General features: G+C 37.4%; 1 protein-coding gene across 2 annotated transcripts in view; it reads left to right on the forward strand.

The window, feature by feature from the left end:
• Positions 1-16,332, forward strand: part of ARMC8 (armadillo repeat containing 8) — an 88,532-nt gene that overhangs the window by 62,918 nt on the left and 9,282 nt on the right. For both annotated transcript variants that reach the window (XM_079794809.1, XM_079794810.1), the window contains 6 exons: positions 5,722-5,804; positions 6,112-6,193; positions 9,897-9,983; positions 12,718-12,810; positions 14,878-15,027; positions 16,159-16,254. In XM_079794809.1, the coding sequence (XP_079650935.1) occupies positions 5,722-5,804; positions 6,112-6,193; positions 9,897-9,983; positions 12,718-12,810; positions 14,878-15,027; positions 16,159-16,254 (591 nt within the window). The remainder of the gene's footprint in view (positions 1-5,721; positions 5,805-6,111; positions 6,194-9,896; positions 9,984-12,717; positions 12,811-14,877; positions 15,028-16,158; positions 16,255-16,332) is intronic.

The following is a 16,332-nucleotide window of genomic DNA, read 5'->3' on the forward strand; positions in this document are numbered from 1 at the left end:
CAAGTGCTGGTATTTCCAGTCATAACCCCAGTCAGTGATTAAAGTCATGCAGGGGCAGCAGTGGCAGGCAGTCCTGTAATGGTGAGGCTGATTCTTTTCTAACAAAGAATTGTTCTTATGAAGATCATTACTTGTTTGGTACCTGTTGATCATAAATTAGGCTGGAAATTTTAAAGGATTGTCTCTCTTTACTCTGTTTAAGGAACTAGTGTAATTTATTAGTTAGAAAGTATAAGTTGAAGAAAATTAGAAATAGTATAAATTAACTCAAGGAGATTAATGAACTTAATAGGATGTTATTTTTATTTTTTATAAAAATAAAATACATTGCAAATCTTAAAGGAAGTACTTATGCAGGCTTTGCTCCTTTGAGGTATCTTACTAATGGAGACTTTCAGAAAGCTTTCCTCTTGGATTTTGAGTACTTATATTTTAGCTGGACATTCCTTTTGAAGAACTAGAATGTAAGCTCCATGAGGGCAGGGATTTTTTTATGTATTGTTCATCACTGTATTCCCAGCATCTACAACACTGCCGGATGCATAGACAGCACTTAATAAATATTTGAAGAATGAATGAATGAAAAAAATGAATGAATGGACAAATAGACGAATGAATCATATTGCAAAATTACATTATTAAGCAAATTATGTATGGGCCTTCATACATTAAGAGCATTTATAATTTTATTAGCAATTCTATGAAGAAATTTAAAATAGGGAAAATAAAATCTGATCATATAGGCAAGGGATTTCACTATACTTTAGCATAAAGAAAGTGCAGGAAATTCTCATTTTTCAAGAGGCAGACAATCTCAAGGACATGTCTTCTACTCATTTTGATATAGATCAAAGAGAACATATTTTATAGCATGGTACTTGTTTAATTTTGAAATAATTTTTACCATTTTTTAGTTTTTTTCCTTTCTAAATGTGTGATTTAAAAATAATGTATATTATTCACAAATGTGAATCTGGACCCATTTTTTTTCTAGGGATGAAAGTATGATTTGGTTTATAGAAATTAGCCTGACTCAGAAACCAACCTATTCTGTAAAGTGTAAATATTGTCTGATGGGTGGGGGAGGAAGGAAAGCAGTGCAGTGAGACGAAGAGCCATAAGACGCAGCCTTACAACTCAGCATTTATAATAAAACCTCAGTAAGCCAGAGAACAGGAAGGAATGGCCAGCAAGACTTTGCTAGGGGCTTAAGGAATTATTTGAAAAAAATTAGAATGGACATGTTGATTTCAGTGGGGCTATTCTTGAATCAGTTTGGAAATTAATAATTTAATGTTTTTGTCATTTTTAATGTTTTATAACTGCCTTTCATATTTTCAAGAGTTGAAAACATGAAATCTTAACTTTTCTTACAGGGGGGGATCATCCAATCACACTGGTTTTATATTACGTGAATAAGGTAGTCAAGAATGGGATATTTTTTTCCTTTTAAATTGAACAATTTCTTTTAAGCAGTATAGGCAGAAAAAAATAAAAAGTAAAAAAAAAACAACCACAACTAAAAATGAGAATTTGTCTTTTACCTTCTTTTTCCTAGCAAAGAAATTATATCTTCAGGGTCATTGTGAGGATGAAGATACAATGTATTTAAAATATTTAATATGGTGCATGTAAGTGCTCAACAAATGGAAGCATTTATTAGAATATCTTAAGTGACTTCATTGGAAGATTAAAAATAAATATTTTAAATTGTACTAGAAACACTGAACAACGTTGGGGCATAAATAAAAAAGGTTTGCAATGAAGACATTGACTTTATGCTATAAATTTCCAGTTCTGTTAGTTATTTATTCTTTATAGTAAAAAGAATATTTGTACTTAAGAAGTATAGAGCCTCTTTCTTTAGCTTATCTCTTATTAATTACAAGATGTCTTCTTACTCTCTTAGAATAGATTTAAATTTCTGGTTTTCAAAACTTTGTTTGCTTTAGCATGCCCTTCAAAGCACCAAATTAAATTCTGGGTTGTTGTTTTTTAAGTTAAATAGAATATACAATATAAATCAATAATTGGTTGAATTCAGAGGTAATAGATATGTTAGAAAAAGTATGGAGGCCAAATTTTAACTTTGGTTATCTAAGTATTACTGTCCCTGGTTGCAATAGATGTTATTTCTCCAAAGAGTCATTATTCATATGAAGCCCTGTCTTAAATATGCATGTTCAAAATTTGAACAAATGTAAATTCTTCTCTATATTTTTAAAGTTATAAGATTTTAAAGTATATTTTTAAATTTAGGTCAATTTTTTAAAATATCTTTCTGCCACCTCAGAAACTTGCTAAGTATTTCATAAAACATTTTTATAATTTGTTATACATTGATTTTATTACTAGTTAGTGTTCTGGATAACAGTATAATTATACCATGAATTTATATTTTTAAATTTTTTACAAAGTGCAGTAATTATAAATGGTAATTTAAAAGGCACAGTGTCAAAATTTTGTATGTCTCTGCCATGAAATCAGGCAGATGCAAGGAGCGATTTTTAAGCCTTAGCCTGCAAGTTGAAACAAACACCTTGAACATTTTGAAGGTTTTCAACAGTACCACAGAAGTAGCGCCCTTCAGGACTCGGCTCTGTTACTGAATAACAACAAATTCATTCAGAATTCAGAATCCGTGGACTTAATCTGTGGTAAAATTGTTAGTTATCGTCTTAAGGCTAATCTACCAAAGAATTGTAAATGATCTCTACAGCGTTCATTTATGATGGTAAGTATTTTTAAAGAGTTAATCATGACAGGGCCAGGTTTTGCCACTTGCCCACGGTACTGAGACCCTTGGCCTTCTGCATACTGAAAGAAGCAGACCTGGGACTGATAATGCTAGATACAAAACAGAGGTATTTATAAAACCAAGTAATGAATATTGATTTCAAAGTTTCATTAAATGGAGACATAACATTGAGTATTATACAACTAATTGTAATATTGTCGTTGCATAAACCATTGAATTACAGTTCCTTTTTTTTTTAAGTATGAAGTACAGGTTGGTTATTTTGTTAGCTAGTTACAAAGCATCAGATTCAGAAAAAATATATATCTTTTTCTCTCACATACTTTTTGGTACAAAGTGGGTAATCAGATGCTTTAATTACATCTTTTTCTTCATCTGGCATTTATGACATACTTCCTCCTGTGTGTCCAGGAATGAAGCAGAAGACTGGTGTGTACCTTGTAGGAGCTTACAGTACAAAATAGCTAAGGAGATGAGACACTAAATTGCTAGATAGTAATTCCAGAGCCTCATGTGTGTGTAAGTCTTGTCTATACTAAAAGCCAGTTTTGCCATGATTGATACACCCAGATATGATTAAAATATGACTCTAATTAAAATACCCTGTCTGAACGAGTCTGGAAGAGTCCATCTCCTATGAAGAAGTTTATTCCAGTGTTCCCACTTTTCTGCTTCCAAAGTATTAAAATATGTTGTTGCAGAGTTTTGTCTCACAAAATCTGTGTTACTTCTGCATCAATTGAAAATATTTTTCTAAGGGACCTGTCTAGATGTGATTACATTGTAGATTAATATTTTAGAAAGGTAGCTTCCAGAGTTAATGATGCCATGCCATAGGTACTATTTCAGCATTTTATTTTGTAGGTAGCTTCTGTATGGAATAGGTGTAAACTTGTCATATGTAGAGTGAGCGATGAATGGAGCCTTGGAACACATGTCCATTTAAGGAAGGGTAGGGGAGAGAGGACTGCAACTTAAAGAGATGACAGTTGGAGCACTTACGTCTTTTAAATAGGGGTGCAAGTGGCAGGGCACGGGCCAAGAGAAAGGAACCAGTGGGGTGGGGCAGAGTAAAGCTGCAAGAAAGAGGTGGGGGGAGGCAATTTCTGGATCAAGGTGCAAGGGCTTTGAGCTTGAAGTACCCAACTTCAGTGTAACAAGAGTGAAAAGGTATGGAGATACGTTAAGGAGAAGAGGAAGATGAGACAACTTGTGTCCTAGAAAAAAAGCCTTTTCCCTGCAAGAAGGAGGTGGGCACAGAGGGACTGAGGGTGTGAGGGAGGTAGGAAGAATTTGAAGGACGGAAATATATAGGGAAGATGGGAATATCTTGCAGGTGAGTGCAAGGCTGGCGGAGCAGCGAGGTCCCGCCGAGATGGGGTAGCGCACACACAGAGATCTGGCAGCCAGGTTTACTGAATATTCTACTGTAAATCAGCACTTTCGGATGTGAAACAGGAGTAAGTGGTGGGAGGTCAGTGAAAAGAAGGCATTTGTCTATTAAGTGGAGTATCTGAGCAAGAAATCCAGGTCGGGGAGAAAGGTATGTGAGGGTCGAAAAGCGTATACAGTGAGAAAGGAAGGCATTTAGGGGTTAGAAGTGACAATGGGGACAGAGGTGGATGTGCATAAAGGTAAGGGTGAGATTAAGTTTGCTCTTGGGTGAGAAGTATAAGTTTTCTCAGCCACTTAGGAACCTCCAAATCACTATATAAAAATTACCATTACTACCCTACAGCTGCAGTGTGGTTCCCTGTACTTAATAGTTGATATTCTTCTCCCCATCACTCTTAATTTCAGCTTTTTTGTTCTCTTCTCATTTGGTTTGAACATCCTGAGATTTCCCACCTCCTCCTACTCTGAGGTAGTGATCCTCAACCATGGCGGCATACTGGACTCTACCTGTGGAGCTTAAAAAACAAAAACAAAAAAAAGCAGGTGCCTGGGCCCCATCCCAGAGACTGATTTAATTGGCCTGGATTTTTTTAAAAAACTTCCCATAGGAGCAATGACTGCCGTTAATGTGTTGCCCATCCTGGAAACCGCCTGGTGAGCACAGGCCTACTTCTCTACCAGGGCCATCTTACAAGCATGGCTAAGCATAAGGACTCTGTCTTATCTAAGTCCTCCACTTCTTAATATGCTGATGGTGATAATCATAATGGCCACAAAATGGATAAAACAGATAATGTAACATTTATTCACACTACCCCTGGCACAAAGAAGTACTCTGCAAATATTAGTTTTGTTAATGTTTGTGTTGCGATTATGTTAGCATTTTTTAAAATATGCTTTTTTTTCCATAGGACCACACAAGTTAAACTTAATTTCTTCCCCACACTATTTATTTTGTATCTATACATTATTGCTTAATGAAGAAAAATTGTAGGCTTTGTTTTTAAATTAAAAAAAAAAAAAAAGCTCCATGATTGTAGTGATTACATGGAGTAGGGCTTGGTGCTACAGTGCAAAATGGCAAGGGCTACTTTTCTAAATATTTAACTTTTCAATTTTCTTGATAAGAAAGCAGCCAGAGGGTGGCTCTGTCAGAAACCCGCAGATTACATTTCATAAGGGCTGTGTGGACCATGATTTCCCTAGAATCTCATTGTGGCAGGAACCTTTCCGATGGTAGTTCCTTTTTCTCTTTCACTTTCTCAAGACTGTTTATGCAAGACCTCTGCGCTAATCATGCCGTGTGGTTATTGTTTTAAGTGTTATTAAAAATAATCAAGCATAATCGGCCCCTTATGCCTGTCATTCAGCCTGGCAGGTCCTTAGGGGATAGCCCAACCTTTCTGATGAGATGCCTGCCCCCACCACAAACTGATGGTTCCAGAGGTAAAAACTCTCACTAAAAGCCAACATTAAACTTTTAATGACGTCAGCCTACTTGCATTTACAAGCAGTGAAGTGTGTCATCTTTGTGTTGTTATTTATGCAGCATTAACCTTTTTCTCCAGATCATTGAGACTGAAAATATGATGGACCGAATTGTGACTGGCTTGTCTGAGTCTAGTGTCAAGGTGCGGTTAGCTGCTGTCAGGTATGAGCTTTAAATGGTCTGAATAAAAACCCCTTGCCATGTGTTTAACGTGTTTCCTTCCCGGACCTTCACCAAGTAAGCACAGAATCCAGATGTTACTCAAAAGTCTGCTCAGGTGAATTCAGTGTGTAACGTTTAAACCGAGAAGCTAGCCTGGAGAGCCCACCAAGTGTTCTGAAGTAGTTGAATTAATAATGTCTGTGGCTATACCTGAAGTGTATATTAGTAATTGTGAAACGCCAAGCAGTGTGTTTGAAACGTGTAAGTTTCAGCTTCTTGTGAAGCTAATTTTGATTATTCTTTGTAGATGTTTGCACAGTTTATCTAGATCTGTGCAGCAGCTTCGAACCAGTTTCCAGGATCACGCCGTGTGGAAACCTTTAATGAAGGTAAGGGAAGGAAGGATCAGCAAGTAACACCCATTCCCACGGAGCCCTTACTGAGCTGAGGTAGCTGACGGCATTCCGTGGTCTAGGAGTATGTGTGATTTTTGTGTAGAGCATTTTGAGCAGTTACTCCTCAAATCTCATGTTCTAAGCATCTTTACACCTGCAGAGTGTGTTTCTGAGGTCAGCATCTCGTGTGACGGGGAAGTGCATGCTTGGTTTTCTTTTATTAACTAAAGCTTGAGTTACTCATCTGCTCTCCCTGTGTGTTTAGTATTACACTTTGGACTTACCCCCAGAATCATCTTTGTAATTTTTAGTTATAAAAGGAAAGGAATCAGCCATTTACAGATATAATCTGTTCTTAGTCTTTTGTCACTCCCTTGATATTTTTTAACAAAATTGTTGCCTCCTACTTTTCTAACTTCTTTTGGCCTAAGGTCTTTTCTTGAGGGGGAATAATGTTTTTCAGGTCAATTAAATCTGAATTGAGACTTAGAGTATGCTAATAATATTATTCCTAATATAAAAGCACGGTGAGTTTGGCCTCTGGTCCATCTTTATTTTTCTCTTTAAGTGAACATACACCTTGCATTTAATAAATTTTTTGTTTATGTTTTGTTTTTTTCTACCTGCTAAGAAAGCCTCTGTGCATAGGAAAGCTACCAATTTTTTTTTTTTTTTTTTTTTTTTTTTTTTTTTTTTTTTACTGTAGAGCACTTGCCTTCAGCTTAAAGCATCAAGGTTACAGTAGAGGCAGAAATAGTCAGGGGAGGCTCCAGGCAGAAGTATGGAATGGACTTTGAAGGCAAAAGGAAGGCAGGAGGATTAGCCAGAGAGAGGAGCAGCATGAACAGAAACAGTACCTTACGGTGTGTGCAGGAAATGTACAGATGCCTGTGACTGTAGTAGAGGGGTGGGATAGGAGCCCCAGATGAAGCGTTAGACCAATGCTGTCTTCATTTGAGTGATTTTCCTATTGACACTCTTTCTTGTCCTTAAAGTGCACCTTTTTCGTAGCAGCTTAATCTTTATTTATTGATTCTGTCTATTCACGATTTTCTTTAACTGTGCCCTGTTTCCCAAAATAACTTTTAAATATTTCTTCTGGAGCCAATTTCTCTGATTGCTCAGCTAAGTACCCCTCTCTCATATGATTTGAAAATGGAGCCCTGGCCCAGCCTGTGTTCCTCAGTGGTTCAGTGTCGGCCTATGAACCAGGAGGTCACGGTTCAATACCTGGTCAGGGTACATGCTCAGGTTGTGGGCTCGATCCCCAGTAGGGTGCATGCGGGAGGCAGCCGATCAATGACTCTCATCATTGATGTTTCTCTCCCTCTCCTTTCCTCTCTGAAATCAATAAAAATACATTTAATTTTTTTTTTAAATGGAGCCTTGGCTGGTGTGGCTCAGTTGGAGCAATCTGAAAGGGTTTTGTGCATTTGGGTACATGTGGATGTAATTACTATCAAACTACTACTTTGTTGCAGTTTTAAAGTATAGATACTATTAAAAGCTCAAAAGTAGATCAATAATTTATTTTAGATATTTCAGTTCCTCTTACTTCAAAGTCTGTTTGTGTGTCTATTGATTTTTCCTCTTTTACTTTTCCATGTTGTTAACTGTTGGTTAACAAACCACAAGAGAATAGCCATTTGATTTTAATTAAAATTTTTATTTGTGATTATTTTTTGTTACTATTTTGGTGAAATTCTATTTGGTCAGTGTTAGAGGTCAACTTCCAGATTTCTCCCTGTCTTACACTGCATTTAGGAAATGCTTTTAAGAATTTCACAGACTCTTCTGTTTTAGTTTATCATTCATTGTTATCTAATTTGAAAATAAAACTTAATAAAGGCACATTAACCTCTATAAAACAATAAATATTTTAAAAAGTGAATCATCAAGCAAAGCAACTTTTTAAAGTCTTGGTACGCACTAACTTATTTAAACCAGTGATTCTAAGTAGTGTAATTCTGGAAAATGATTATTGCTCTTATTTTGCCAACATTCATTGAGCACCCGTTTTGTGCAGTGTCATTCAGTTGATACAGGCCAGGGTAAATTAGATCATAGATCTGTAGATTATTCCTTCAGACGCTGAAATTTGTTCATAGAAAAGGGGGTTGGCGTGTCTACACATAGAATTTGAACAGTGTGGACAGTAATAAGGGTCTTACAAGAGGCCATAAACAGTGGCACAGGGGAGGATAGAATGACTTCTGACTGGAAGGGCTCCACGGAGGCTTCTGGAAGAAGATGGCCTTACAGCATGGGTATGGGGTGCGCCTGAGAGATGGAGAAAGGGAATGGAAAGGCAAGGGAAGGTGAACAGCGTCTTAGAGGGGGTTGTGGCAGACAGAGATCAGCATGCATAACAGGAGATTTATCTTTATCAACTAGCTAACAAGTCACAGGAAAATTAAATACAGTATCTTAGGAGAACTGCTTCTGTTTTATAATTCTTGCTTATTCTTAACTTGGGAACTTCAGGCTTAATTTAGCTGAAGAAAGCAGATAATATACTTAACTCTATTTTTTTAATTGTGGTTGTTTTTGGTGTGGTTTGTTTTGTTTTGTTTTTGTGATTCTCCATTTCCAGTTTGCATAGCGAGAGCTCTTAGGACTCCTTTTGGGATGACAAGCCTTATCCGGATTTGCTCCCAAATGCAAAGGGTTTAGGTGGAGTGGTTATTGCATATAAGTGGTAGTGTTTATGAAGCCTTCTGTCTTAGAAACTGAAAAGAACAGGTTCTGATAATAGCTAATGGTGGCTAACATTTGTCATCATGTTGTTGTCTTCTGAGTTGAGTGAGAGTCTATGGCATTTAGTTTGCTCTAGACCTGCCATATGCCTGATACTGTGCCTGATAACAACAAAAACTATGGCAATAAATTACCTTTTTAAAACACTTACTTATATAATCCTTACTATGTGCCAGTTACTAGTCTAAAATCTTTTCGTTTATTGATTCTCACAACAACCCTATGAAGCAGGTACTATTATTATCCCCATTTGACAGCCAAGGAATTCATATACCCATTCAGTGGTTGGGCTGAAATTTTCACTCAGGCAGTTTATGTTCTTAACTTTTTGCCATTATGCTTCCCTTATTGTTCACTATATCACATTTCATCCTAAATAGTCCTATAAACAAAGTGTTGTTTTCTTTAATTCCTCAACTCAAAGGCTCAGAGAGGTTAAGGTGCACACATCTCGTAAGTGGAGGAGTCAGAGTTGAAACCAGGGCTGTGATTCCAGTCCCCTCATTACCTAGCCTGTGCAGTAGCTTAATCCATCTGTGCTTCTGGTCAAACAAGTCCTACTAGGGACACATAGAAAAGTTTTGGGCCCTAGTGCAATTTTGTGTTTCATAAATGGCCCAAGTTAATGAAGTAGAATGTGCTAACTTTCCCCAAAGCAGTCCCCCGATCTTTAAACCTTTACATGGGGCACCCCTCCCTGCCTTGTCAACTCCCACCCTGGCAGTGGAGCTGTAGCTTCTCCGGCAAGACAGGTGTGAGGGCCGTAGTCAGAATTATAGCACTAGGTAAGGGTTCACACAATATCAGGTCCATCTTTCCTAACTAGCTCTCAAATATGAGAAATCAGGATGAAAGATAAATTGTTTTTCCTCATTCTTATGATCTCACCTCCATGTTTCTTTCCAAACCATTAATAGTACCCCTTTTTTTAATTCCCTAGGTTTTGCAAAATGCACCAGACGAAATCTTAGTAGTAGCATCTTCCATGCTATGTAATCTTCTTCTTGAATTTTCTCCAAGCAAAGAGGTTAGTATTGATTTTCTCTTCCTAGACTTTGCCTGGTCCTACCAGGGGCTTAGTCAAATAACTTCCATAGTAGTTGACATTGAAATTTGAAGACTAGTTTTAAAAACTACTTTTGATGCTGCAAGAAGGAGGGTAGCAAAATAAATCATTTTTAAATATTGTTATTTTAATTTTCTGTTATCCCTTTTATTCTGCCTGGCATATTCAGATTATTTAAAAGATATAGTTTGCATTCACTCTAAACTGCCTGTAAATGTAAGAAATAATACACAAATAATAGACTATTTTCAAACTATCATTACTAAGGAATAAATTAAGACAATTTTGTAAAACCAGGATTACAAGTAATTTCTGCTGGCATCAGGAAATAATCTTTTTTTTTTTTTAAATCCTCACCTTAGGAGTGAGGGTGTTTTTCCCTTGATTTTTAGAGAGAGTGGAAGGGAGGGAGGAGAGGAAGAGAGAGAGAGAGAGAGAAACATCGATGTGAGAGAGAGAGAGAGACACATTGATTGATTGCCTGCTGCTCTTACCCCAACTGAACCTTCAACTGAGGTATGTGCCCTTGACCAGAATCGAACCTGCAACCCTTCAACCCTAGAGCCAATGCTCTAACCACTGAGAAAAATGGGCCAGGGCCAGAAAATAATCTTTTTAGTGTTTAGTGTTAATGGTAGTTGTTTGAGGAAGGATTACATGTGTAGATATTTTTCCCTTGTTTTATGCATTTTATAAATTATTTGAGCATGTATTATTTCTATAGGGAAAATTAAAATCAGCTTTAATAAAGGAAGGAGAAAACCTTATCCAGTTAATTTTATCATGTTAAAATATCTCTGGTCTGCCCAGTTATGAACTAAGGTTTAGACACTGCCCTTTATCATGCATTTAGTAGACCCATTTTGGTTGAACTACTTGTCTGCATTGTAATAGCTACAGGCTTCTGACTGGTAATTAGGAAGGCTTTAGTAACAAGGTGGAGGTTCAGACAGTTATTCACCAGCGATAATCTTGGAACAAAAGGGGAGAGACTGGCAGTTATTCTGAAGGATGACAAAGGGGAGATAAGATGCCAGGGCTTCCATCAGTTCTCTGTCCTGGTGGCGCAGATGTGGGTCTGATGACGATCTGGTTGCAGTCAGTGTGACACTGTTAATCATCCTGCATAGCTGTTGTGATGCCTCAGATCCACCTTCAGCATATTTAGGGTTTGGTTATGCAGGAAGGTAGATGAGCTCAGGGATGGGATCACTAATACAGCTAGTTTTCCATATTAAAAATAAACTGGACTATAGTTAGCACTGTATTGTATATTTGAAACTTGCTAAGAGAAGTTCTCATCACAAGGGACAAAATTGTAACTATGTGTGATGATGGATTTTAACTAGACTTACTATGATGATCATTTTGCAATTCATGCTTACATTGAATAATGTTTTATACCTGAAACTAATATAATGTGTGTCAATTATATTTCAATAAGTAATAAACTGGATCTTGAACTGGAAGGTAAGGAAGTGTAATAAGAGCATTATTGGACCAGGTGACAAAATTGGAATATGGACTAAATATTCAATATTCAATAAAAATATTGTTTTGATGTTAACTTCTCTGAATTCGGTGATTGTTCTGTGGTTCTGTTCTCTAAGAGAACATTCTTGTTCTTAGAGTAAACATTGAAGTAGTAACGGTAAAGGGGCATGATGTATGCACTCTCCTTTCAAGTGGTTCAGAAAAGATTTAAAAACGCAAATATGGGTATATAGAATGAAAGAGATCATGATTAATCAAAATAATATGGCAAAATGTTAAAAGTTGGTTAATCTGGGAAAAGAATATATGTAAGTTCTATGTATTAATCTTGCTACTTTATAAGTTTGAACTTAGTTGAAAATAAGAAGTTTTAAAAAACATACCACAATTTGTACAAGTAGAGGAATGTGTGTCCTTCAAAAATGTCATCGTGAAAGGCACTGCTCTATTTCTTGGTATATAAATCTCAATTGCTTAAGCCATTTCTAGAATGCACTTGAAAGATGGCCTTTTAAGCATTCATTGGTGATAGTAAATCAGTCCTTTAGGATTTGAATTTTTATAAAATTAACAAAACTCATTTTCAGCTAAGTATCATAAATTAAGTGGTCAGGCTAAAAGTGTGCTATTTTAGCTATAAAACATAGTATGACTGTAAGTACAAGACTTATTTTGCTTGTATCACTGAGAAATAGTCCTGAAAGTAGTTCTAAAAGATGAATTCTGTTTGGAATAAGATTGATAATTTGGAAGGAGGATAGTTTATCTTAGGTTCCATTCTAAATCAGCCTATTGCTTCAGTCAGCTTGGAAACAACACATGAGATAGTGAGAGCTCTGCCTACACAAAGCTGGAGTGATGGACTCTTAGAGGATGGGGAGACTGAGCCTGTGGAACTAGGTAATGGGGTCATGAGTATGTGTGAAATGAACAGATTGAAGGATATCTCCTGAGTCTTTCAGGACTACCAGGAAAACAGGAAATGACAGGGATTATTTGTGTTTTTAGATTTGAGAGAGAATAATTGTCCTTGCCCTTCTCAAGGTGATTTTTATGGCCACCTCACTCCCTGCTCTGTGAAAGTTGCTTGGACTTGGGTAAGAGTGCAAACAAAATCATAAGCAGAGTGCCAGGGTATGTACACATTTAGTTCACAAACCTGACTTAAAGCCTGTGTTTTTCCCCCCCTTTCCAATGGCAGCCAATTTTAGAATCAGGAGCTGTAGAGCTACTTTGTGGATTAACACAAAGTGAAAACCCCGCTTTACGAGTGAATGGAATTTGGGCTCTTATGGTACGTTTCACTCTTTTATGTATGTCATCATTTACAAAGAGAATAGAGCTATTTTCAAAGTTAAAACTAAAGAATGTACTATTTGAAATTGGAGTTTTCTCTTTTAAAAAAAAAAAACCTTAACTATTTTAGCCTAGTTTTCTTTTATTTATTTATTTATTTACTTTTAGTTAGTTAGTTATTTTTAATTGTTGACAGTATTACAAATATCCCTATTTCCCCTCTTTGCCCCCCTCCCTCCAATTCCCAGCCTACCCCAGGCCTTCACCACACTGTTGTCTGTGTCTGTGGGCTGTTCATATATGCATATAAATTCTTTGGTTAGTCTCAGTTTTCTAAGGACCTAGGACCTAGCAGACTCCATATTCAGCTTTCAGATTTATTTATTTTTATTTTTTAAAAATATATTTTATTGATTTTTTACAGAGAGGAAGGGAGAGGGAGAGAGAGTTAGAAACATCGATGAGAGAGAAACATCGATCGGCTGCCTCCTGCACACCCCCCACTGGGGATGTGCCCGCAACCAAGGTACATGCCCTTGACCGGAATCCAACCTGGGACCCTTGAGTCCGCAGGCCGACGCTCTATCCACTGAGCCAAACCAGTTAGGGCAGCTTTCAGATATAAACATAAGCAAGTTGCTTGGCCACTGTGTGCCTCTATTCTATTAATAAGAAAAGTGGATAGATGTTGAAACTTGACTTAAATTCATTTTGGAAAACAAATTTTCCTCATCGTGAACATATTGATATCTGTATATAGCTACCTTTTTTATTTTTTTGTTAATCTTCACCCTAGGACAGTGATGGCGAACCTATGACACGCGTGTCAGCACTGACACGCGTAGCCATTTCTGATGACACGCGGCCGCTGAGGCGGCCACATGCCGAGGATGAAACATTTGCGAAATAATGTTTTTTCCTCAAAGTGACACACTACCCGAGTTATGCTCAGTTTTTTGGCGAAGTTTGACACACCAAGCTCAAAAGGTTGCCCATCACTGCCCTAGGATATTTTTTCCATTGATTTTTAGAGAGTGGAAGGGAGGGGGGGGGAGACAGAGAGAGAGAAACATCGATGTGAGAGAGACCTATCAATTGGTTGCCTCCTGCATGCCCCCACGACTGGGAGCTGGGGATCGAGCCTGCAACCGAGGTATGCGCCCGTGAGCCGGGGATCGAACCTGGGACTCTTCAGTCCAAGGGCCAACGCTCTAACCATTGAGCAAAACCCATTAGGACAGAGCTACCTACTTTACAAAGCACTTTTGTGTCTTTGGGGTTTTTTAAAATTTTTATTTTTTTAATTTTTTGGTATTTTTTATTTATTTTATTGTTGACAGTATCACAGATGTCCCTTTCTCTTTATCCCTCTGTTTCCAGCTCCTGCCCCACCCCAGGCCTTCACCATACTATTATCTGTGTCCATTGGTTATGCATAATAAGCAAATACTTTTAAGTCATTTTCAAAATGCATAGCACAGTATAGTTGTTAATAGTCATTTTGTTATTAAAGTACACAGAAGGCAACATGATAACCATAAGGATATTTTCAAAAGTAATAATGGATTTTGTATTTATTTGAGAAATCTTGAAGATACTCAACTGCCTGTGTCAGAAAGTAATCATATTCCTAATATATTTAGAAGTGACAGTATCTTTCTCTTGACAGACAGAATATAGGTAATTAACAGGAATCAGAAAAATAATGTGACATAATTAAGGATTTTTTGCAGATTCTATTAGTACTTTGAAAATAATCAGAGTTACTATTTTTTTTTAAATATATTTTTATTGATTTCAGAGAGGAAAGAAGAGGGAGAGAGAGATAGAAACATCAATGATGAGAGAGAATGAAAAATCAGCTGCCTCCTGCATGCCCCCAACTGGGGATCAAGCCCACAACCCAGGCATGTGCCGCTGATCGTAATTGAACCCGAACCCGTCAGTCTGCAGTCCGACGCTCTATCCACTGAGCAAAACCAGCTAGGGCCAGAGTTACTATTAAAAATATAATTTAATAAAGCAAATGTAGACATGATTCTTGAAATTTCTTGAATCCTTTCAGAATATGGCATTTCAGGCTGAACAAAAAATAAAAGCAGATATTTTACGAAGCTTGAGTACCGAACAGCTATTCCGGTTATTATCAGATTCAGATTTGAATGTGCTGATGAAAACATTGGGACTTCTTAGAAATCTCCTCTCTACTCGGCCTGTAAGTAAAATCACCCAGGCTTCCAGATTAGCTACCTCTGCATCTGCATCGTAAAACATTGCCCTCCCCTCCTCTCCCAGCAACATCTACCCACAAATGTGATTGAAAAACTGCTTCTTCCCAGAGAAGCAAGGAGTTGATGTCTAGACCTACCACCTTCATAGGTGTTCTGGAAGCTGCTTCACCGTATATGGCCACCTGACCCTGCATTCCTTCCCTGCCTGTCCTGTCTCCCTCTCCTTCCACCTTGCTGCGTATGAGCTTATCTTAATTGGTTACTTTATTCTTACCTGACTTGCTGGCCATGTGGGTTTTCTTACAAGCCTAAGTAATTATCTCTGGGGCTTCTGATTCTTTCACTTTAGAGAATCCCCTCAGGGCCATTCCAGAGACAGACACCCCACACTCACCCGGCCCACAGTTAGTGGACTGATCGCTGAAGAAGTCAGTGTGGAGAACAGTGGATATATGTCAGAGCAGGAGAAGCTGAGCCTTGCTCTATGGCCCCTTTCATTGTTCTTTAATGGTCCCTGAGCAACATTGTCAGGGGCCTTTCACGAAGATGAAAAAGCATGAGTGGTTTCTTCTCTGTGCCTCACTTGTGGTTTTATTCAATTTATTTAAAGAAAAAAAACCACTTTACCCATTTCTTCCCATCCTATCCCTACCCTCTGCCTACCACCAAACTGTCTCTGTATCTATGATCATAATCTTCTTATTTATATAAAAATATATCTTACATATTATGTATTTTTATTTATATTTAATTTGTTTTTTTTAGTCTTCTTTCTACATTTATGCTCAAAGATTTCCACATCTCTGGCTTCCGCATCTCCCTCACCCATTTTTATGTGCCTACTTTTTCTTTAATATATTTGCATTTGATGATCCCATTTGATTATAATTCCATATTCTGTCAAGCCAAGTCTACTCTCTCTTCATCCTAAAGTCATCAAAAAAAAAATGTTGAAGGCAAAATGCAGTTTCAAACACGATTCTTTGGCATCTAGTTCTATATGCTATGGTGTTCTCTTTGAAGTATAGTTGTATATTTAGAAGCCTCTGTTCTGTCCTGTGGGATTTTTTCTTTGTCCCCCAAGTGATAATTGTGGATTTCCCGTTGTTTTGCAGCATATAGATAAAATCATGAGCACCCACGGAAAGCAGATTATGCAAGCCGTCACTCTTATTCTGGAAGGGGAGCATAACATTGAAGTCAAAGAACAGGTATGTGTTCCCTTTCTTTGAGGAAAATCTCCTGATTATTCCAAGAAAGATTTGAATTCTTCCCCCGGCCCTGGCTGG

This window comes from Cnephaeus nilssonii (genome assembly GCF_951640355.1).
Source record: "Cnephaeus nilssonii genome assembly, chromosome: 17".
Taxonomy (NCBI): domain Eukaryota; kingdom Metazoa; phylum Chordata; class Mammalia; order Chiroptera; family Vespertilionidae; genus Cnephaeus; species Cnephaeus nilssonii.